The 24430-nt window shown below is 43.3% G+C and overlaps 1 protein-coding gene across 5 annotated transcripts in view; it reads left to right on the top strand.

The window, feature by feature from the left end:
• The window catches only part of FLNB (filamin B), a 329582-nt gene that overhangs the window by 299634 nt on the left and 5518 nt on the right, over positions 1-24430 (top strand). For all 5 annotated transcript variants that reach the window (XM_073592228.1, XM_073592229.1, XM_073592227.1 and 2 more), the window contains 4 exons: positions 9524-9656; positions 12128-12304; positions 18147-18365; positions 23337-23540. In XM_073592228.1, the coding sequence (XP_073448329.1) occupies positions 9524-9656; positions 12128-12304; positions 18147-18365; positions 23337-23540 (733 nt within the window). The remainder of the gene's footprint in view (positions 1-9523; positions 9657-12127; positions 12305-18146; positions 18366-23336; positions 23541-24430) is intronic.

The following is a 24430-nucleotide window of genomic DNA, read 5'->3' as shown; positions in this document are numbered from 1 at the left end:
TTGGGCAGCAGTTGAGTAAGTATTGTTTGCCTTAGTTCCTCGTGTGACTCACAGCATTGCAGGCAGAATATAAAGGTGTGTGGGGTGCAGAAAGAGATCCACATTTAGAATTGATATCCTAATAATTGTATGTATTATAGTATGTTCCCCATTGGGAAGATGTCAGCTAAACTCCTGTCCCTTTTGACAGTGGAAGACGTAAGGGTAGCTGTTGTCACTGGGACAGATAAACACTGCAATGATAACCATTCCCTATTTTATTAAAAAATATATACATACATATATATACATACACATATATATATATATATATATATATATATATAAATTTATTTTGTTGGAGTTTGTGTCCCCCCTGAGACTTCTAATGAGCCCTCTCCCTACTGGGAAGGGACACTCAAACTGAATATAAAAAACATACAGAAGTTCTTTCCTTTTCACACTAAATATACATTTGGCTGAAGTTGAGTATTCTAGAAATGATCTGTGCAGTCAACCCCCCTCATTACAGTGATAAATAAAAAACGACCCCAGATGCCAACTTATCCCTTTGCTACCCAGTCCGGGCACCGTCATGGTAACCATGGTATTCCATGTGCATCAGTATTCCATGTGCATTCATTGTTCCCACAGAGCCAGGCCATTATTTTCTATAGGAAGCGCAAGAACATGCACTTTAGTGAAAAGGATATTGCTGTGCTGCCTGCCGACATAGATAGCAGGACTCTACCTACCTGGGCAGTAAAGAGATGTGTGTGCCTCATTCAAACTGTGTTGTAATGGGTCAGGGGACACATTGAGGTATTGAATTAAACTGGAGCCAACCTTTAAGTGTATGTAAAGCCAAAGCTTTTTTTTTTTGTTTGTTTTTAGATGTACAACCCCTGGCAAAAACTATGGAATCACCCGTCCCTGAGGATGTTCCTTCAGTTGTTTATTGTTGAAGAAAAAAAGCAGATCACAGACATGGCCAAAAACTAAAGGCATTTCAAGTGGCAACTTTCTGGCTTTAAGAAACACTAAAAGAAATCAAGAAAAATAATTGTGGTGGCCAGTAACAGTTAGATTTATAGAACAAGCACAGGGAATAAATTATGGAATCACTCAATTCTGAGGAAAAAAATATAGAATCATGAAAAACAAACAAACAAAATAACACATCACTAGTACTTTGTTGCACCACCTCTGGCTTTTATAACTGCTTGTAGTCTCTAAAGCATTGACTTAATGAGTGATAAACAATACTCTTCATCAATCTGGCTCCAGCCTTCTCTGTTTGCTGTTGCCAAATCATCTTTGCAGGTTGGAGCCTTGTCATGGACCATTTTCTTTAACTTCCACCACAGATTTTCAATTGGATTGAGATCCGGACTGTTTGCAGGCCTTGACATTGACCCTATGTGTCTTTCTTCAAAGAATTTTTTCACAGTTTTTGCTCTATGGCAAGATGCATTATCATCTTGATAAATGATTTCATCATCCCCAAACATCCTTTCAATAGATGGGATAAGAAAAGTGTCCAAAATTTCAATGAAAACCTGTGCATTTATTGAAGATTTAATGACAGCCATCTCCCCAGTGCCTTTACCTGACATGCAGCCCCATATCATAATTGACTGTGGAAATTTTCTTCAGACAGTCGTCTGCATAAATCTCATTGGAACGGCACCAAACAAAAGTTCCAGCATCATCACCTTGCCCAATGCAGATTCGAGATTCATCACTGAATATGACTTTCATCCAATCATCCACAGTCCAAGATTGCCTTTCCTTAGCCCATTGTAACCTTGTTTTTTTTTGTGTTTAGGTGTTAGAGATGGCTTTCTTTTAGCTTTTCTGTATGTAAATCCCATTTCCTTTAGGCGGTTTCTTACAGTTCGGTCACACATGTTGACTCCAGTTTCCTCCCATTTGTTCCTCATTTGTTTGTTGTACATTTTTTGTTTTCAAGGCATATTGCTTTAAGTTTTCTGTCTTGACGCTTTGATGTCTTCCTTGGTCTACCAGTATGCTTGCCTTTAACCACCTTCCCATGTTGTTTGTATTTGGTCCATGTTTTAGACACAGCCGACTGTGAACAACCAACATTTTGTGCAACACTGCGTGATGATTTACCCTCTTTACCTACATACTAACAAGCAGATTTAATCTGATGCAGGTGTTAGTGTTTGTAATGAAAATTTACAGGGTGATTCCATAATTTTTTCCTCAGAATTGAGTGATTCCATGATTTATTCCCTGTGCTTGTTCTATAAATCTAACTGTTACTGGCCACCACAATTATTTTTCTTGATTTCTTTTAGTGTTTCTTAAAGCCAGAAAGTTGCCATTTGAAATGCCTTTAGTTTCTTTCTCGAACATCACGGGACACAGAGCCACAGTAATTACTGATGGGTTATATAGGTATCACTGGTGATTGGACACTGGCACACCCTATCAGGAAGTTCAACCCCCTATATAATCCCTCCCCCTTGCAGGGATACCTCAGTTTTTACGCCAGTGTCTTAGGTGATGGACGTGTAAAGATGTCCTGTGCTGAGCTCCAAAGGGAATATCCTAAGATCCTATACTGGGGCAAGCCAGGCGAACCGGATCCATTCAAAGTGTCTTTTCATGGCCGAATTTAATGGTACCCGGGCCTCGTGTCTGAAGAAACGAGGTTTTACCCGTAATGCTTCTCTTTTTAGAGAGCTGGACCCCGCAGATCAGAAAATGGCTTTAATCTTCCTAATTTCGGGCGAGGTGCTTTACGGTCCCAGAACTGTTGTATCCCCCATACTGATGGGTGCCCCAGTCTCTGACGGTTTTTTCAAACGGGGCCCACCGTGAGAGGTGAAGATTGGGTCTGTGTAAACAGCACCCTGCGGCTGGATACGGTAAGAGGAGATTCCACAGAATTTTTGAGTTCTAGTGGCTTTTCTCCTTTAAGGTAAATGCATGCTATGCCTATTGTGACCACCGGGGGCTGCCAAGAGCACAAACCTGCACATGCTGACTGACTGTCTCAGGTGTTCAGTGCTGATTATGTCCCAGCATCTCAAAGCAGGCTGCAAGCAGGTAAGGTGGAAAGGGGGATTTCTCATGTTTGAATGTTCCCCCCAGGCTAGAGAGGGGCCACAGGGATCTAAAAAGTGGTTATACCACCCGGGCTCTGCGGCCTAATGGCCACCATCTCTGAAGATAGCCGTTCAGGCAGATCTTGTTACCAGTCTCCCTCCTTCCCCCCCCCCCCCCCATCCCCAGCCTTTTCTCCAGAAGCATGACAGGAGAGTCGGCAGTGCGGGAGGCGCTCGTTTTTTTAAAAACTCGAGGGGGGGGGGCGGTAGAGGAGGGGGCGGGATGTCAGCACAGAGTGTTTAGACTCCCACTCAGGCCAGCTGCAGGCTATTAAAGGCACTCTGTACAGGTGCACTCAGCCTTCTGAGAGACACAGAGCTGACGGTCGCATGTAAGGTGGGACACAGGCATTTTCCTAGGCAGCATTTACTGAAGTAACACCAGACTGAGCATTGGGTAGCAAGGCTTTTAGCCAGACTACATCGCTCAGCGGGCAGTGTTCATTTGTATACCTCACACCTTGTTGCTTTGCACTATGGGTAGAAGAGGTTCAAGCACCCCAGGAACCAGAGACACTAGGGGATCTCGTTCAGGTTCTGAGGGCCCCCTGTCGGCAGCATCCTCCCCCCTAAAGATGGGCCAGGGATGGCTAGCCAGGGAGAGCCATCGGGGTCAGGGGCTACACCTGCTTCTGGCACTTCAGCCCCTGTATATATTACACAAGAGGTTTTTTCCTCAACCATTAATGGTCTAGAGGAAAGATTAATGGCCGTGATTACGTCTTCACTCAGTGGAAGAAAACGCACTAGGCTTTCCTCTGTTCCCCAAGACCCTCAGACAGAGGAGCTCTGGGATAAAGGAGATGAATCCCTTTCAGAGGATCAGGATGGGATGGATGATGCCTCTTCGGAGGATTCAGGTGGAGAGGGACCCTCTGCGACTTCCCAAGAGGAGAAAGTCTTAGTGCAGATCCTCACTGGATTGGTCCGCTCCACATTTAAGTTGCCCATACCTGAAACTGCTAAAGAATCCTCTTCTGCTTTGGGGTCACTGAAACCTTTCCAAGCAGCACATGCTTTTCCTGTTCATACTTTACTTGAAAAGCTTATTTATTCTGAGTGGGATCACCCAGACAAACGTTTTTTTCCGCCGAGAAAGTTTTCAACACTTTATCCGATGGAAGAAAAGTTTATTAAAATGTGGGGAATACCGGCTATTGATGCCGCCATTTCCTCCGTAAATAATAGCCTGACTTGTCCTGTAGACAATGCTCAGATGCTCAGGGATCCTGTAGATAAAAGGATGGAATCCCTATTGAAGGATGTTTTCTCCTTAGCAGGATCAGTGGCCCAACCTGCAGTAGCAGCGATTGGAGTCTGTCAATACTTAAGAGACCATGTTAAGCAGGTCATCAAAGTATTACCTGAACAGCAGGCCCAGGGGTTTACTAACCTTCCAGCGGCCTTATGCTTTGTGGTTGACGCCATTAGAGATTCTATCGTGCAAACCTCCCGTCTTTCACTGGGGTTGGTGCATATACGTAGAATCCTATGGTTGAAAAATTGGTCAGCCGAAGCACCATGTAAGAAGCTACTGGCTGGGTTTCCATTTCGTGGTGCAAGGTTGTTTGGAGAGGACTTGGATAACTATATCAAGAGAATCTCTTGTGGGAAAAGCACTCTCTTACCTGTCAAGAAGAAGAGTAAGCGTCCCTCTTTCAAACTGACTCTTTCCCCAGCGCCGGGGGCTTCAGCCTCCAGGCAGTCTCGACGGCCGCCTCCATCGGGGTCCAGAGACAAGAGTCAACCCCAGGGACAAAAGAAGTCCTGGGGAAAGAAGCCTACTAGGCAAAACACTAAGACCTCTGCATGAGGGGGCGCCCCCGCTCACTCGAGTGGGGGGGAAGACTGCGACAGTTCTCAGAGCTCTGGCACGAGGACTTCCAGGACAGATGGGTAGTCTCCACGGTAACCTTAGGGTACAAGCTGGAGTTTCAGGAATTCCCTTCTCCTCGGTTCCTCAGATCAAATATTCCCAGAGACCCAGAGAAGAAGCAGTCGCTCCTTCTAGCGTTAGAGCGACTTTTGTCGCAGGAGGTCATTATGATAGTTCCCGCAAAGGACCAGGGATTGGGCTTCTATTCCAACCTTTTTACGGTCCAAAAGCCAAATGGGGATGTCAGGCCCATTTTGGACTTAAGGGATCTGAACCGATTCCTAAGGATTCAATCCTTCCGCATGGAATCAATTCGAACAGTAGTTCCCACCCTGCAGGGAGGAGAATTTCTGGCATCAATAGACATCAGAGATGCATATCTGCATGTGCCCATTTTTCCTGCTCATCAGAAGTTTCTGCGCTTCGAGGTAGGAGGGCGCCATTTCCAGTTTGTGGCTCTGCCTTTTGGGATAGCCACTGCACCTCGAGTGTTCACAAAGATCTTGGCTCCTCCTCTGGCCAGATTAAGGGCTCAGGGTATAGCTGTCATAGCATACCTAGACGACCTGCTCTTGATAGACCGGTCGGTAGCCTCTTTGAATGGAAACTTGAGGACCACGGTCAGGTATCTAGAACACCTGGGTTGGATCCTCAACTTAGAAAAGTCTTTCCTAAAACCAGTAAGAAGACTGGAGTATTTAAGTCTGATTATAGATACAAGCCAGGAGAAAATATTTCTACCCCAGGCAAAGATCACTGCTTTGAGAGAGCTGATTCTGACAGTAAGGACCAAGAAGGGTCCCTCAGTCCGCCTTTGTATGAGGCTACTAGGGAAGATGGTGTCTTCATTCGAAGCAGTTCCCTATGCTCAGTTTCACTCAAGAATGCTGTAACACAGTATTCTGTCGACCTGGAACAAGAAGGTTCAGGCATTAGACTTTCCGATGCACCTGTCGCATGCGGTGCGTCAGAGCCTCAATTGGTGGCTCATACCCGAAAACCTGCAGAAGGGGAAATCCTTTCTACCGGTTAACTGGACGGTGGTAACAACAGATGCCAGTCTGTCAGGTTGGGTAGCAGTTCTGGAACAGGCTGCGGTCCAAGGGGTATGGTCCAAGACAGAGAGGACCTTACCCATCAACATTCTGGAGATCCGGGCGATACATTTAGCTCTAAAAGCCTGGACTATCAGGCTACAGGGTTGTCCGGTCAGGATCCAGTCCGACAATGCCACAGCAGTGGCTTATGTCAATCATCAGGGAGGCACCCGGAGCCGAGCTGCTCAAAAAGAGGTGAACCAGATCTTAGTCTGGGCAGAGATGCATGTGCCATGCATATCGGCAGTTTTCAACCCGGGAATAGAGAATTGGCAGGCGGACTATCTAAGTCGCCAGCAGTTACTTCCAGGGGAATGGTCTCTGCATCCCGACGTCTTTTGGGCCATATGCCAAAGATGGGGGGTTCCAGATGTAGATCTCTTTGCATCCCGATTCAACAAAAAGATAGACAGATTTGTGGCAAGGACAAAAGATCCTCTTGCATGCGGGACGGATGCGTTGGTGATTCCGTGGCATCGGTTCTCACTGATTTACGCATTCCCGCCTATTCTGCTACTACCACAACTCCTTCGCAGGATCAGGCAGGAAAGGAAGTCGGTACTTCTGGTGGCCCCCGCTTGGCCCAGAAGGACTTGGTATGCAGAAATAGTAAGGATGACGGTGGGTTCCCCGTGGACCCTACCGGTACGCCCAGACCTGTTATCTCAGGGTCCAGTGTTCCATCCTGCCTTACAAACGCTAAATTTGACGGTTTGGCTATTGAGACCCACGTTCTGAAGAGTCGTGGGCTCTCAGGTCCTGTCATATCTACCTTGATTAATGCAAGGAAGCCAGCTTCCAGGATGATTTATCATAGAGTCTGGAAGGCTTATATAACCTGGTGTGAATCCAGAGGTTGGCATCCCAGGAAATATGTCATAGGTAGAATCCTTGATTTTCTACAGATGGGATTAGAGATGAAGCTGGCCTTGAGTACCATCAAGGGCCAGGTTTCTGCTTTATCAGTATTATTTCAGCGGCCACTTGCTTCGCATTCTTTGGTCCGAAACTTTATGCAGGGGGTGATGCGTCTTAATCCTCCGGTTAAAGCGCCCCTAAACCCCTGGGACTTGAATTTGGTTCTGGCTGTGTTACAGAAACAGCCTTTTGAACCAATAAGTCAGATTCCTTTGGTCTTGTTGACAAGGAAATTAATTTTTCTGGTGGCCATCTCTTCTGCTAGAAGAGTATCAGAATTAGCAGCTCTTTCCTGTAAGGAGCCTTATTTGATTATACACAAGGATAGAGTGGTACTACTCCCTCATCCTAGTTTTTTACCGAAGGTGGTTTCTGATTTTCATTTAAACCAAGACATTGTTCTACCTTCCTTTTTTCCAGATCCCTGTTCTCCGGAAGAGAGATCTCTACATTCGTTGGATGTAGTAAGAGCAGTTAAGGCCTATCTAGGGGCAACTACTCAGATCCGCAAGACGGATGTTTTGTTTGTGCTGCCAGAGGGTCCCAATAGAGGACAGGCAGCGTCAAAAGCTACCATTTCTAAATGGATTCGACAGTTGATCATTCAAGCTTACGGTTTGAAACATAAGATTCCTCCGTTTCAGATCAGGGCACATTCCACAAGGGCTATTGGTGCTTCTTGGGCAGTGCATCACCGGGCCTCTATGGCTCAAATCTGCAAGGCCGCACCCTGGTCTTCAGTTCATACATTCACCAGATTCTATCAGGTGGATGTGAGAAGGCATGAGGATATCGCCTTTGGGCGTAGTGTGCTGCAGGCAGCGGTACAGGGTCCTCAGGTCTGATTGCACCCTACTTGGTCGTGGTTCCCCCCCCTCAGGTAGCATTGCTCTGGGACATCCCATCAGTAATTACTGTGGCTCTGTGTCCCGTGATGTTCGAGAAAGAAAATAGGATTTTTAAAACAGCTTACCTGTAAAATCCTTTTCTTTCGAAGGACATCACGGGACACAGAGGTCCCGCCCCTCTTCTAATACACTATATTGCTTGGCTACAAAACTGAGGTATCCCTGCAAGGGGGAGGGATTATATAGGGGGTTGAACTTCCTGATAGGGTGTGCCAGTGTCCAATCACCAGTGATACCTATATAACCCATCAGTAATTACTGTGGCTCTGTGTCCCGTGATGTCCTTCGAAAGAAAAGGATTTTACAGGTAAGCTGTTTTAAAAATCCTATTTTTTGGCCATGTCTGTGATCTGCTTTTTTTCTACAACAATAAACAACTGAAGGAACATCCTCAGGGACTGGTGATTCCATCATTTTTGCCAGGGGTTGTAGTAGGGCTTTGTTAAACCCCTGTCAAGTTATTTTTGTGATGTGTGTGTTGAGTGCGCTACTCTATTTGTAATACACCACTCCACTTAGCATTGTGTATCCTCAAACATTTCTAAACATATACATATGCCTTAATTAATATTACATATTATTCCCATAGATATCAGTATATAGGACAATGTGTCACAAACTTCACAATTCTCCAACATACGGGAAAAACCCCACATTCATGTGTATGAGAATATATACAAAAAACACAAAAGATTGTCACTTAATATTAGAAATTATATAGTGTCCAAAAGTGCAATGTGCAATCAATTCAAAGGTTACTGTGCAGCCTTCCTTCAAGTTCACAACATTTGTTATTCGTGATTCATCGTGACATAATCACCATTTCCGTGACAAACCACCACCATATGGATTGGCCACTCACCAGATATTTAATGAACAATGTGCCTTCGGTTCATTAATAGGGATAACCACTCCACCTGGTTCATATATGTGCTGTCCCTAATGCGCTATACATGAGCTTTAGTTTTCCTCATAGAAAATATATGAACAACGATCATTGCGCAATATATTTAAAAAGCTTATTTATTTTAGCCAAAATGAAAGAATATAAACTCACATTTAAAAGTGCCCTCGAGCCGGTACTAACCTATTCCAGCAGATAAGGATGGGTGTAAACGACAGCGAGGGATGAAGTGCAAGCCGAGTGCGGAAGAAGTCCACACCGCACACCGGTAACCACACTACCGTTTACACCCATCCTTATCCATGTTGGGAGGAAAGAAAATTGCATAATCTATGGCCTGCTTTAGAGAGTTGTTATAGGAACAGGTGTACCTATAGATATTTATCTTCATCTCTTGCTCCGGTCACGGATCCACAATTTTGTTTTTCCCATCGCTTTATGTCAGTGACCGTAGTCACTAGGAAGCAAAGAGTTTAATCGCCCTAGACAGACACCAACAGCAATATAAAAATGACAGTCTTACCCTTCCACAGTCGATTTAAAGCAAAAAAAATTGCCTTTGTATACACTTAAAGTTGTTTTTACAAGTATTCGGTATATTGTTAAACATTTAAGGTCATTGCTGTTCAAACCTTTTTGCCTTTGGAAAAAATTATTGCAAAGGATGTCTTTATGCCTCTAATGCCTGTGGTTGTGATTGTCAGGAGTCTGGGCTCAAAGTCAACCAACCAGTATCATTTGCTATCAGACTGAATGGGGCTAAGGGCAGAATCGATGCCAAGGTGCACAGCCCCTCCGGAGCAGTAGAAGACTGTCATGTGTCGGAGCTGGAGCCAGGTAAGAGTAGAGGTGTAATTTATTTCATACAAGAATTCTGGGTTGTGTCATTAATATGGTGAAAATGCACAACATACTTGTTATAGCATATCATTAAGTTTGTTTTACTTATATGACTTCGTTATAGGTTAGGGCATTTTGCTAACGTACAATTCTGTTTCTAGGAAATGTTTTATATGTATTTATAATATTTAGTCATTTTAAAAGTTAGAGAAATAAATAATTATGTTTGATAGGAAGTAATGTGCGTGGATATAAGACACTGAAGGTTGTAAACAAGTGGGTGCTTACAGCCATGTTAGGGCCATACAGTGTGCATGAACATGCAGAACCTCCATATCAGCTTCTCCGGGACCCCCAGCAGCTGCATACAGCTGTCCTTTGATAGAAATGATAAGATGCAGCTATTTGAGGGTATGCACCGGTACTTGAGTAAAACACGCACATGAATGTATGCCCCAAATCCGAAGTCTGCGTTTAGGGTATATGTCTGTGCACATGCTGGGGTGTAGTCATCAGTAGAGCTAGGACATGGATACTTGTGGCTGCCTTCACACCGCACTATTGATGTTGTTCTATTGCAGCTCACATTTAGAGAGCAGTCAGAAGATGGTCCTATCCAGGATGTAGAACAGCTTGTGCAGTTGTGGAGGTATCCGATCTTACAGAGCTAAAGAATAGGGATGATTTGGGAGTTCTCAAAAATCAGTTCTCCTCTCTATCCAGACTTCTACTTCACACTTCAGGTCATTCCCAACTCCGCAGCACATAAAAACAAAGGGTAGGGATGCTGGTAACACCAGTGCCTTTACAGTATATATGGACCATATTTAGTCTATTCCAGTTTTAGTTTTTTCTTTGCATTCATTTAAAGAAGTGGTATTCCCTTCCTTTTAGGTGAACTACTAACCCACCTAATCTCCTTAGTGACCAGCATTGTGCTGCTTTGTTTAGATTTGCTGCGGGGCAGGTAGAAGTTTGGATAGAGATCGGTAGTTGGGATGATGTGCGACCTCCTCTCTACCAAAGCAGGGACCAGTATGATGACAATGCAATTATTGTGCTCACATATGTAGATATTGGCCACTTCCCCAACCTTAAAGAGGAGTTGAACTGTAGAAGTTGCACCCAAAAAGGGCAAACTGAGGGAAAAGGACTACTAGTGTTGCCTGTGGTCTCCTTGCAGCTTCTCTCTTCCCATTACTGGCTTGCCATGCCGTGTTCATCATTGTACTACTGTAGGCAACCATCTTGGTAGATAAGCAGGCATTTGCTTCCTTATGTCTTATGACTGGTGGGGATATATTCAAGTGACAAAATAAGAGCAGGGAGATGCATGCACTGCAGGTCTTCATGTGCAGATTTCCTCTCCAGCCACCAAATCTCATTCCAAATCTTCTGAGATTAGCAGTCAGAGGCAGCATTGCCTTGGATCCCAAATTGCAGATATGCATGCGTTGTAGGCAAAGTTCAGGGTACTAATTAGGCACGATTAACATTTTTTCAAGCGAAAAAAAAAGGCATGATAACATTTGCATGTACTGGTACTTATGCTTTGGTGTGTGCACATGCCTAAGAAAGTTTAATTTCAGGAGTAGATGTTGTGCATGGTGAGTACAAGATTGTAGTTTTTGGGATGCACATCAACTATTTTTAGACCTTAAACTGAACCTATCATTAAGAATTCCACTTCACATGAACTAATAGGTCACATGGCAGCTTTACTTAACTTTTTTTGGGGGGGGAGATAAAAAGTACCTTTTCCTTGGCAGGTATCATTTTGAAATCTGAACTGATCTCCCTCAATGTAGTCTATTGTGAGAGATTATACAGACTGCAAGAAGTGTGTTGCTTTCTGTCAGACAGACCCTGTTTTTATGGACCTGCAGTAAAATAAGGCAATCAGCAGGAAGCAGGGGTGCATGTTTAATGAGTTGCCATCCTGTACATACACTAGATTGCCGAAAGTATTGGGACGCCTGCCTTTACATGCACATGAACTTTAATGGCATCACAGTCTTAGTCTGTAGGGTTCAATATTGAGTTGGCCCACCCTTTGCAGCTATAACAGCTTCAACTCTTCTGGTAAGGTTGTCCACAAGGTTTAGGAGTGTGTCTATGGGAATATTTGACCATTCTTCCAGAAGTGCATTTGTGAGGTCAGGCACTGATGTTGGACGAGAAGACCTGGCTCACAGTTTCTGCTCTAATTCATCCCAAAGATGTTCTATTGGGTTGAGGTCAGGACCCTGTGCAGGCCAGTCAAGCTCCTTTACTCCAAATGGGCTCATCCATGTCTTTATTGGCAATATAGTGTATCTAATTACAGCCTATACAGAAGTTTTGTTTTCTAGTACATGAGTATTGTCTGTTGGCAGTATAGCATATTTTGTTATAAAGTTTTGTCATTTTAATATCTATATGATTTACAACAAAACTGATCCATGATCTGAAACCTGTTGTGTTCCCAGACAAATATGCTGTACGTTTTATTCCACGAGAGAATGGTATACACACAATTGATGTGAAGTTCAATGGTAGCCACGTGCCTGGAAGCCCCTTCAAAGTGCGAGTGGGAGAACCAGGACAGGAGGGTGACCCTGCACTGGTGACCGCATATGGACATGGACTGGACAGAGGAGTTACAGGTAGGCAAGCATTAATTGGGTTCGATTTATAAATTCCTGTTTGTTGTAGGTCAGGAGAAAGCGTCAGTATCAATAAAATCAAAAATAGTGTATTTTTAGTTTTGGATTGAGTTAGACTGTCTGTCAAGTTTTTATTATTGTACGAGTCCCAAGTATAGAGATTCATCCCTCTGTTTGTTCTAATGGCTATTGTGTTTAAATAATGTACACTGTCCTATTCAGATGTTTTGCCCTGCTCTCTGTGAAACTGATCAAGAGTAGGGATGGGCTCAGGCGTCTTCGGATCGTACCCGCCAGGAAGCCGTCATTGCACACCGCCAATCATAGGCAGTGAGGCATTTCTCGGCCCGCAGCTGCACGTACACATGCTGCCTGTGATTGGTGGTGTGCAGTGACGGCTTCCAGGCAGGTATGATCTTGGGCTAGGATAGTCATCTTAGAAGTCATTTAAATGAAACTTTTATTGATGGGAATTACAGAAACTGCTGCCCCTCTTCTGAAAATGCCAAATGCCTCTTTGGCTTTAATAATTCGAGGCACAGTCCTGGAACAGGTAAGTAGAGGAGTAAGTGAAGTTGAAACTCTAACATTTTCAGAACATGTTGCATTTTCAAATGAAGAGGATGGCAACAACAGCCTTCCTATTAACATCATCCTAGGTTTCCTTTAACCACTTCAATACCAGGCACTTAGACACCTTCCCGTCCAGGCCAATTTTCAGCACTGTCGCAATTTGAATGACAATTGCGCGGTCATGCAACACTGTACCCAAACAAATTTTTTTATCATTTTTTTCCCACAAATAGAGCTTTCTTTTGATGGTATTTGATCACCTCTGCGGTTTTTATTTTTTGCGCAACAAATCAACAAATAAAAAAAGACCGAAAATTTTGAAAAAAAAAACAAGTTTTTCTTTGTTTCTGTTAAAAATTTTTGTAAATAAGTACGTTTTCTTCTTCAATGACGGGCACTGATATGGCTGCACTGATACGGCAGCACTGATGGGCACCGATGAGGTGGCACTGATGATGGGCACTGATAGGCAGCACTGATGGGCACTGATAGCTGGCTCTGGTATGCGGCACTGATGGGCACTCATAGGCGGCACTGATGGGCTCTCATAGGCGGCACTGATGGGCACTCGGTGGCATTGATGGGTACTTATGAGTGGCACTGATAGTTGGCACAGATGGGCATGGATGGGCACTGACAGGTGGCACCGATGGACACTGATGAGTGGCACTGATGACACTGATTGTTTGCACTGATGCCCCTAAGGGTGGCATTGCTGGGCATCACTGCAACATAATAGTGCCCATCAGTGCCCTGATTGGCACAGATTGGGCACACTGGGCACATGTGGATGGCCATGGGGTACATACCTGGCCATCCACATGTTGCCCCTTCCCTGGTGGTCCTAGTGGCGATCCCTGATGGTCCAGTGTTGTTATCTGAGGGGGGGCTGCGCTGATAAACAATCAGCGCAGACCCCCCCTGCCAGGATACCTGCCGATCGGCTCTCCTCTACTCGCGTCTGTCAGACGCGAGTGAGGAAAAGCCGATCAACGGCTCTTCCTATTGACATTGTGATCAGCCGTGATTGGACACGGCTGATCACGTGGTAAAGAGCCTCCGTCGGAGGCTCTTTACCAAGATCGGTGTAGCAGTGTGTCAGACTGACACACCGATCGCCGCGATGCGTGCCCCCGCGGGCGCGCGGCAGCATGTTATCCTGCTGGACATCATATGACGCCCAGTCAGTATAACTGAACCACCACCCGGCCGTCATCTGCTATGGGCCCGGGCGGGAAGTGGTTAAAGGCATTATAGACCTTCCTATCTACACCTTGTGTTTTTCACCTGAATGAGATGTGCATTGATCCTGTAGTTTCATGGTATTATTTGTTGCCCTGTACACGCAGCCTATAGTAGAGTAAATCTTCACATTCCAGTGTCCAGTAGTTTGTGTTCAAACCTAAGGCAAGTGTTTGTGTCCAAATATAAGGTATGCGCAATGCCACTGGTCATGCAAATGCGTGACCTCTGTTGTCTAAGGCCTCTTTCACACTGGTGTAGTCCGCCAGGAGATCCGCGGGGAACCTGTCTGCTGATGCATAGCGGACACGGACACAGTCTGCTGTTCTCTATGGGGCTGTCAGATGGAAATGGACCATCTGTCCGTTTCCAGCCAACTGTCATCCGATCTGCTAGATGGATGGGAAACAGATCCCCATCCATCTGTTTTTAACAAACAGGATCAGCTGTCAGTGAGTGTCAACGGGTCCGCCTGAAAATCTGACAGGCAGAGCCGATCGGTCTGTCAGTGTGAAAGGGGCCTAAGAACTGACACTTCCTGTGAAAACACTACATTTCCCACAATCTCTGGGTCTCTCAGTCTAGCTCTCTGCAGGTGAGAGCTACACAGTAATTGGGTCTGACAAAGACCAAGCAAACAAAGCAATTAAGAGAGCTCGCCGTGCAATATTTTATAACATTAGCACTCCCACATTTGTGATACACAGAGGAAATGGTGAGGAATGAATTGTAACCCAAAACAAGGTGATGCCTGTTCTTTTTAGGGAATAGGAACAAGTAAGGTAAATAAATGGATGTAGGGGGATTGTTCAGCCATGACAGTACAAACTGCAGCAGTAGCAGTGAGCCCCTCATTACAAGGTAAAGATAGCAAAGCACACATGGAATATAACTACACTAATACCTAGGTAAAACAAAAATAAAACATTTGAAAGTTCACAGTGTTTTTATATGACCTTCAGGTGTAGGCAAGAATTCTAGGACAGATTGTGAAGTGTTTGGTGACTTCTGCTGGTGGGACAGTGTAACTGCATGTTCTCCTTCCCCCTCCATATTCCACTGTCCTGTGACATTGCACATCATGTAAGCATTGCGTATCAGCTGTGTGCAGGCAACAGAAGTTTGTGAGTGCGGCCAGATATGTTGACAGTTTGATGGTGCGGAAGTGACGGCGAGTTCTCCTACTGTCAGCCTGTGTATGTCTGATAAGCCCGCAGTATATTCATTGTTATGTTTACGGTCCATGTACAGAGCCAGATCTTTGTTTTACAGCAGATGTTCTTATTCATTTATTCCATTGAACATAAACACGCAAAGGAACTGTATTAGAGGATGCTAATTTTAGCCGCTGTTTATCAGAGAAGAGACTAAGAAGCGTGGATGGAACATTTGCATTATGTGGGCAGCTTAATAGTGGAATCCAAGGATAAAGGAAGCCTATTTTGTCACAGGCTGGCAGTGGCGCTGTTTGTAAAATGGAAACCGATTTAATTTTGTAACCCAATTCGTGGACAACTTTGACCTGGTTTTTTGGACAACATTGGCTTTTCAGTGGAATTTCACACTGTGAATAAATTTCTTATTCTGCATCCTGTGCTGGACATGTGTAGTTTCCTGTCAGCTGCATATGTGCAGCAGCTTGAGGGACTCCAAAGGAAAGGGAACCTCAAGGGACATTAGCTCAGTGTAGAAAAGTGGCTGCCAACAGCGATGGTTTATCAAGCTTCTAGGAGGAGATGCATCTTAAATTATTCGTAACAGCTCAATGAAAGCCTGTTGGTATAGGAACGTGCAACCTACCATTCAACTGCCCAATGAGATGGCCTCAGTGAGCAATAAGGACACTCACTGCACAACAAGATAGCAGTTGGTGAAGCTTTGCCATCAAGTCAGGCCCCAATTACAGAGGAAAATCAAATCAGAGGGACACATAAGAGTGTTTTATGACCAATGCAGCAAGTTTGTGGCAACCCAAGCTTCTTAACTCCATAGTCATGCCTAGAACGCACAAAGGGTACCATCGCACCCTCCTTAATGAAATGGCTTTCCTTTATTGCATCTTTGGCTAAATGAGTGACACATGTCTGTGCCTAGGGCTCCCATACACACTTTGACACAACTTTAGATGGGGGGTGCAACTTGGATGTGACATTCAGGTATAACTTTCATGCAACTTTTCAGGGTTAACATTGAAGTCTATGGCCCTCACTACTTTGAAGTTGCTACGACTTTAAGTCGCACATATATGAATGGTTGTCATTGGAAAACATGGGTTATGACTTGCCATGTGACTTCGATGTCCAAGGTCGCATGACAAGTAGCACAAGTGTGAAAGAGGTGTAAACATTTTGGACTGGCTTAAGCTACACTGCTTTGAGTAAGGGCTTCTACAGATTGAAGTATGTAAGCACAGATGTATTTTGCTGGTTTTAACCAAAGATGCAATAAAAGTGGCTTTTTATTCAAACAGATGATTGCCCAGCTTACTAAGCAGTGTAAGTAAATGTTAGACTAATTTTGTTTTGATAATTGTGTGCACTGAGCTAAATGTAATGCCATTGGAGAGCACCGTCACTGCAAAATAGTCCTTGCAAGCTCTGAAAGAAACCTACGTAGGTTAGATTGCAGGACCTCATAGGTTTTTTGTTACTTGCAATAAGACATTCTCGCTCGTCTTAACTCAACAATTCATTACTTGTGCCAATTCAGTTAGGCCTGCCATACACTGTGCGAATTTCTTTCCTGCAACCCGTGGGAATTTGCATGATTCCCCCATCAACACAGACAGTGCCGATAGGAGAATCAGCAATTGCCTTCTCCCAGCAGAGGGGTGGGGGGGGAAAGCAGTGAGAAAGAAGGCAGTGATTATCGCTAGCGGCTATAGCAGGGGCTAGCAATAATCGTAAGAGAATCCGGAAGGCTGGTTGTACCCAAGTTGATCGATCGAACCATGTATGGCCAGCCTTAGACTCCCCAGTTTTATCAAAAAATCTTTTGTGAACACCTGACCACCACGCCTATTATATGGCCAAAAGTATGTGGACAACCTTCCAAATAATGACGTTTTTAGGTTTTTCCAGTGAAAGGTACAGTAATACTACAGCATACAAAAACATATTGGACAATTGTGCACCTCCAACCTCATGGCAGCAGTTTGTAGATGGCCCTTTTTCTGTTCCAGCACAAAGCTGGGTTCTTAAAGACATGGTTTGACAAGTTTGGTGTGGAGGAACTTGAATGCCCTCCACAGAGTCCTGCCCTAACGAACACTTTTGGGATGTATCAGAACACCTATTACGAGTCAGGTCTTATTACTCCTCATCAGTACCTGACTTTATGGATGATCTTTTGGCGGGATGTACACACATTCCTACAGGTACACTTCAAAATCTTGTGGAAAGCCCTCCCAGATAATTGGAGGCTCTTGTGGGAAGGATGGGGTGGTTGAAACTCATTAATGTGCATGGATTTGGAATGGGATGTCCCACAAGCTCATGTGGGTGTGATAGGTGAGTGTCTGCTTTTGTCCGTAAAAGTATTGAAAGCCTTTGGCCGCCTTCTACAGCATATCCTGCTAGATGATATTTGATAGAATTCAACATCTCAAAAACCCCTACAACTTGCTTATGTTTCCTGTTTTTGCCAAAATGCTGTCAGATCTTCTTGTATTGCCAGGCTAATATGGATTGTTAAACACTTGTTTGATAAGACCTACAGCTGTTTGTCATCTTCAGTATCAGGCAAAATAACAGCTTTGGTTAGGATTGTTGCAGAGCATCAAATCAAAATTTAGTTATTCTATGGAATGGAATGGAAGCTGAATTTGAAGTTTTAAATCTGGTGTGAAACAGAACCAACCATGAGCGTTTAAAAAATTTGACAACGAAAGCCCAGTGTCTTTTACATAAAGCAGCACTTAGTATCCTTTTCCGCACTTGACAGTTAAATAATATAATAATAAATAATAATGATGATGAGAAAGTTTGTAGTCCATTTTTTTTGTGACCCTTTTACTTTTCGTTGTCAGGTAAACAGTCAGAATTCATCATCAATACAAGTAAGGCAGGGCCTGGGGCTCTCTCTGTCACCATAGAAGGACCATCAAAAGTGACCATGGACTGCAAGGAGTGTCCAGAAGGCTACAAAGTCCTCTATACTCCAATGGCTCCAGGAAACTACATGATTGGAATCAAATATGGAGGTCCAAACCACATCTTGGGAAGCCCATACAAAGCCAAAGTAACAGGTGACTGTCATGTTCTTGAGCAAACATTGGTGCTACTTCATAAAAGAATATATGTGCGTGGGTGTGTGTGTGTATACACATTGTGTAAACTGTTGGCGCTATATAAATCCTGTATTATATATACAGTGTATATATGTATATTTTAAAATATATTTGTGCTCATAAGTTTACATACCCTGGCAGAATTTGATTTCTTGGACATTTTTCAGAGAATATGAATGATAACACAAAAACTTTTCTTTTACTCTGAAGCCATTTATTATCAATCAACTGTGTTTACTCTTTTTAAATAATGGCAACAAAAACTACCCAAATGACCCTGATATAGTTGTATAGCTGAACCCGCATTGGATTTGCACAGAAAATAGTGCAGGGACTTGTTTTTCCCTGCACTAGAATCGTATCGCATGGGTGTTCTCAACTATGTGATCTGATTCCTGTGCAAGTTCACTGTTTGCACTGCGATCTGCGAACTAAACTGGGGGTGTCATTAACTTTAATGACACCCTCAGCGGTTCGTACAAGGCAGTGTAAACTACCTGCGGGAGAGGAGCGAAGCGGGAACCAGCGCTGGAATCACGCTGGTTCCCGCATCGCTCTAGTGTGAATGTGAACCCAGGGTAAATAGCCATTCAAACCCCTTTGTGTCAACTTGTGTGCGTCTTCTCAGGCCAAAATCACCAGGGTATGTAAACTTTTGATCAGAGAGAGATATAGATCTCTCTCTCTCTCTCTCTCTCTCTCTCTCTCTCTCTCTCTCGATCTCTCGATCTCTCGATCTCTCGATCTCTCGATCTCTCTCTCTCTCTCTTTCTCTCTCTCTCTCTCTCTCTCTCTCTCTCTCTAGAGAGATCGATATAGATATATCTCTATATATTCATATTCAAAAATAGTAAGTCACTTCTGCTGTGTTACAAATTTGTTGCTGGAAATCATGTCAATGGTGGGCTCCCATTGTTCCACCAAAACAAACATCCAAGAAAACTGAGTACAGGTTCTCCAAATCTTGTAATAGTCTTTTTACTGCAAATGTACATCTTCATCCAAAAATTAGCACAAATTTTTGTATGGACATGTATAGAGGTCGACCGATATATCGGCCGATATTTGGCGTTTTTTACTTAATCGGCATCGGCCGATTGTGCTGATAAAAAAGGCCGATTGTAACTTCAGCCGTGACTTGCAAATGACTTCTGTAATAGAGGTCAATGCAAGTTGCCTGTGGAGAGGATTCTCTCCTCCTCTGGGCAGCCTGCCAAGTCTGATAAGAAGATACATTTGTATCTTTTCAAGTTCTTTTTATTAATAGACTGAACTCAGTGTGTAGAAGCTCTCAGTTTAACCATTTAAAGACTAAATCTTTTCTGACACTTGTTGCTTACAGGTAAAAATCCTGTATTTTCTGCTAGAAAATCCCTTAGAACCCCCAAACATTATATATATTTTTTTTAGCAGAGACTCTAGGGAATAAAATGGTGGTTGTTGCAATATTTTATGTCACACGGTAATCGCGCAGCGGTCTTTCAAACGCAATTTTTAAAAAAAAAATACAGTAATGAATTAAAAAAAAAAAACTAAGCAGTAAAGTTAGCCCATTTTTTTTCGTCCAAAAGTTTTGATTATCTGTTTTTGTGTATTTAATATTTAAGATAGTTTTTTTTTTTTTCTAAATTATACATACAAGTGAACTGATCGGAGGTTTGTTTTGTTTAATGTTTAAATGTAAAAAATTTTCTGTATCACTTATTACTTAAGGTTGCTTTCACACTGGAGCGGGCAGGAGTTGATGGTAAAACGCTGCTAGCTTTAGCGGCACTTTACCGTCATTTTAGAGGTGCTATTCGGCTGCTAGCGGGGCGCTTATAACCCAGCTAGCGGCCGAGGAAGGGGTTAAATGCGCCCCTGAAGCGCCGCTGCCAAAACGCTTTGCAGGTGCTTCGGCAGTGGTGCGCATTCATTTCAATGGGCAGGAGTGGTGGAGGAGCGGTATACACCGCTCCAAAGATGTCGCTCGCAGGACTTTTTTTTACATCCTGCCAGCGCATCACCTCAGTGTGACAGCACTCAGGATATCACACTGAGACTGCAGGGGAGCCGTTTTACAGGCACTTTACAGGCGCTCTTTTTAGCCCAAAAGCACCTGAAAAATGCCCCAGTGTGAAAGGGGTCTAACTGTTAGATTTTATGAGATGAAGGGGAAAAAAAAAAAAAATCGGCCAAATATATCGGCCCAAAAAATCGGCATCACATATCGGCCATCGGCCACCGCGATTTCTAAATATCGGCATCGGCCAGAGAAAACCCCATATCGGTCGACCTCTAGACATGTACACACACACACAATTGGGCCACATGTAGTAAAATTGGGACATGAAGGCTACCAACAGGAATATTATTATAAAACTTTATCTTTAACATGATGCATTGAACTCAGGAGGGAAGGGACAGTGAGCCAGTCAGCCTTTTATGCATTGCACAGTGCTGTCAGGCTGACACTGGAAGTTAGTTGACAGGAGGAGAGGACAGACTGAAGAACTGAGTTGTGTGATATTGCTCCTTTCAGGAGCTGGCCTGTATGATAGAGGGATGGGTGGTGGTGACCAATCTGTATTTTATAACTGCGGTGGATAAAAGTGAGGTCACTAATCTGACTGTGCAATTTGACAGGGGTGCTGGTTCAGCTCGTGTTGTGATTGCAAATCTAGCTGAACAGCATTCTAGATTTGGTGAAAGGTTTTGCATATTATGGATATGGATCCCTGTATTTAGCTGTGTTCTGAAATGCTGCTTTAAAGGGTTAGTTCACCTGTATCTTAAAACTGCCTATGCAGGTAAGAGGCATCTGTAGAGAAAAAACAAACTGTGCAGCTTTAATAAAGTTAAATGATGATTTTGATATTTGTGTAGGTCTATTTATGTGCTTTCTGAAGCCTGACTGAAAAACTCCCAAAGATGGCATCATCCAGTCCTGCCTTGTTGCTTGTTACTCCCAGCCATTTCTGCTCACCCCACCATTACAGGAGAGAGCTCTCAATCCCCTGCACATGTGTAGTCTACTATTTCCTTCATCATAGCATCGCTGAACTTGGAGCTACTGCAGCAGAGGAGTCAGAGCGCATGCAAGGGGTTTGAATCAGCTGAGAATGTCTTGGCAACAAGACAGACTGGGATGATGCCATCTCTGGGAGTTTTTTTTTTAGCTAGGCTTCAGGAATGGCCTACACCTAATGCAGGGGCATTATTCAACTTTGGCCAAAGCTACACAGTTTGTATATATCTACAGGCTCCCCTTGTCTGCATAAGCAGCTTTTTGGTAAACATGAACTAACCCTAACTATTTGGTAAAGGTTATGTTAGCTGGCAGGTTTTATGTTCCATATGAATGCATCATACCCCGATTATTTGTGACAATTGCTGTTTTACAAACATCTGTTGTTCAGGTCATTTAACCCCCTTCATGCTGGAAGGGAAGCAGATGCCGTACATTTCAATCCAGAAAGGTAATGCTACAAAAGTGTGTGTTCTGAGTTGGTATAACAAAGGTAATAATGCTAAACAAAAATATAACTGTGCTAACCCAGTGAGAGAGAATAAAGCTGCTACACAAAAATGTGATAAATATTTCAAAAATAGAATAGTGTAAAAATGTAGCGCTAAAATGTGTCAAAAACATGTATTAAAATGAATGTGATACAATAACCTGTAATGTGAGTATAAATAAAGTCAATGACAAAGTCCAACAATATAATAAAAATTGAAATCTGGTAATGTGGAAAGGTCTCCTAGTGTGTGATTCATCAACATGGAAATCTTGAGATGGAGAAAGATTAAACACTCTTACCGGAACCAGTGGATTCAGATGTCGGTGACACTGAATCAAACAGGCTTAGAGATCCAAATGGATGGCTGTCCTGGAAGGAAGTGGAGGTGCCGGATCTCGAAACACATCTCCTCTGGTTGGAAACAGCTACCATGATAGCCACCACCCAGAAGGAGTCCTACGTCCAGCCAGGGGATCCAGGTTTCACATCACATGAAAATGTGGAAAGAAAACAATGGAGTGCTGGTTTGTGTATCAGCCTTAGTTGGCTGATACACAGACCAGCACTCCATTGGAAAGAAAACAAGTTGGCTGATACACAGACCAGCACTCCATTGTTTTTTCCACATTTTCATGTGATGTGAAACCTGGATCCCCTGGCTGGACGTAGGACTCCTTCCGGGTGGTGGATATCGTGGTAGCTGTTTCCAACCAGAGGAAATGCATTTCGAGATCCGGCACCTCCACTTCCTTCCAGGACAGCCATCCATTTGGATCTCTAAGCCTGTTTGATTCAGTGTCACCGACATCTGAATCCACTGGTTCCGGTAAGAGTGTTTAATCTTTCTCCAACTCAAGATTTCCATGTTGATGAATCGCACACTAGGAGACCTTTCCACATTACCGGATTTCACTTTTTATTATATTGTTGGACTTTGTCATTGACTTTATTTATACTCACATTAAGGTGGGGGCCACCCACAGGTTATTGTATCACATTCATTTTAATACAAGTTTTTTACACATTTTAGCGCTACATTTTTACACTATTCTAAAGGTAATAATGCGTTGTGATGTCCGTAATGTATTAACAGTCACTACAAAAATTACTTTCCAGAACAAAAAAAACCTAACCTTCAATTCACATGGATGAAAGTTGATGAAGGAAAAATGGCTTTGGTGACAATATCAGCCAATCGAATTCTGTCATATTTCTAGAATCTAAGAAAAGGGCAGCACGGATAGTTCTTCCTTCAGACTTTCATAAGTAAATCTCATTGCGACTTTTATGTTGTAATGCAGAAGCACTAACTTGGGCTTATATGTGGCATGGAGCTAACTTAGAATGTACCCTAATCAAGTGTCTGTCCTGTATACTTCATATTCTTTTCTGTACTATATACATTAATCTCCTATATGTTCTCTTACAGGTCAGAGGCTTGTTAGTGCGGGCAGCATCAATGAGACTTCCTCCATAATTGTCCAGTCTGTGACACGCGCCTCCACAGAGACCGTCTATAGCGCACTGCCTAGATTTACGTCTGACGCCAGCAAAGTCACATCAAAAGGAGCTGGTCTGGGAAAAGCTTATCTAGGACAGAAAAGCAGCTTCACTGTGGACTGCAGTAAAGCAGGTGAGAATTCAAGCAGATGTATTATTAGCGACCAGCCCTCATACATTTACTGCAGCAGGGCGGCCGCTGTGTGCTGGATTACGTATCTGGTCTGTGATCAGCACTTCCAGGTAGGGCGTGTGTGCTATCCCGGCTGTGCTGCGATTTATTCCAGCACAAGCAGATCAGCAGGTCCCAGACAATGATTGATCACTGGGACCCGCTGATCGACTCCATGTTTCACGCAAGAGAGCTCTGCGCTGGTAAACAACACAGAGCTCTGTACACTGGCAGATAATCTTCTTGTTGTTTTTTTCCATTTTGCAGGGAACAAAAAAAACAAGATCACTTAGTAAAAGCAGAACATAACACACACACATTACACATTGTTAGGCACACAGTTAACCCATTGATTGCCCCTAGATGTTAACCCCTTCTCAGCCAGTGTCACTAGTACGGGGAAAGTGTGTAGCATTAGCACTGATCACTTTATTACTGTCACTGTTGATGTTGGTGTACCCCATAGCCAGCATCAGCTAGTGTCAGATTGTCCGCCACACTATCACAGTTCACTATAAATCACTGATCACCGCCATTACTAGTATAAAAAAAATACATTAAAAAAACACCAGTATATATACAAAAGTTTGTAGACGCTATAACTTTCACGCAAACCAAATATTATACACTTATTGGGATTTTTTTTTTTATACCAAAGTCCTGTAGCACAATACATTTTGGCCTTAATTCATGAAGAAATATTTTTTTTAAATCTTGGAATATTTTATAGCAGAAAGTAAAAAAGTGTTTTTCAAAAAAATATATTTTTAGTTTATATAATTAAATATTCCACAAAAAGAAAGCTCTATTTGTGTGGAACAAATGATATAAATGTAATTCTGTAAAGTGTT

This window comes from Aquarana catesbeiana, linkage group LG07 (assembly GCF_042186555.1).
Source record: "Aquarana catesbeiana isolate 2022-GZ linkage group LG07, ASM4218655v1, whole genome shotgun sequence".
Taxonomy (NCBI): Eukaryota; Metazoa; Chordata; class Amphibia; order Anura; family Ranidae; genus Aquarana; species Aquarana catesbeiana.
The sequence above is the reverse complement of the archived record's forward strand: the minus strand, read 5'-3'. Positions and strand labels throughout refer to the sequence as shown.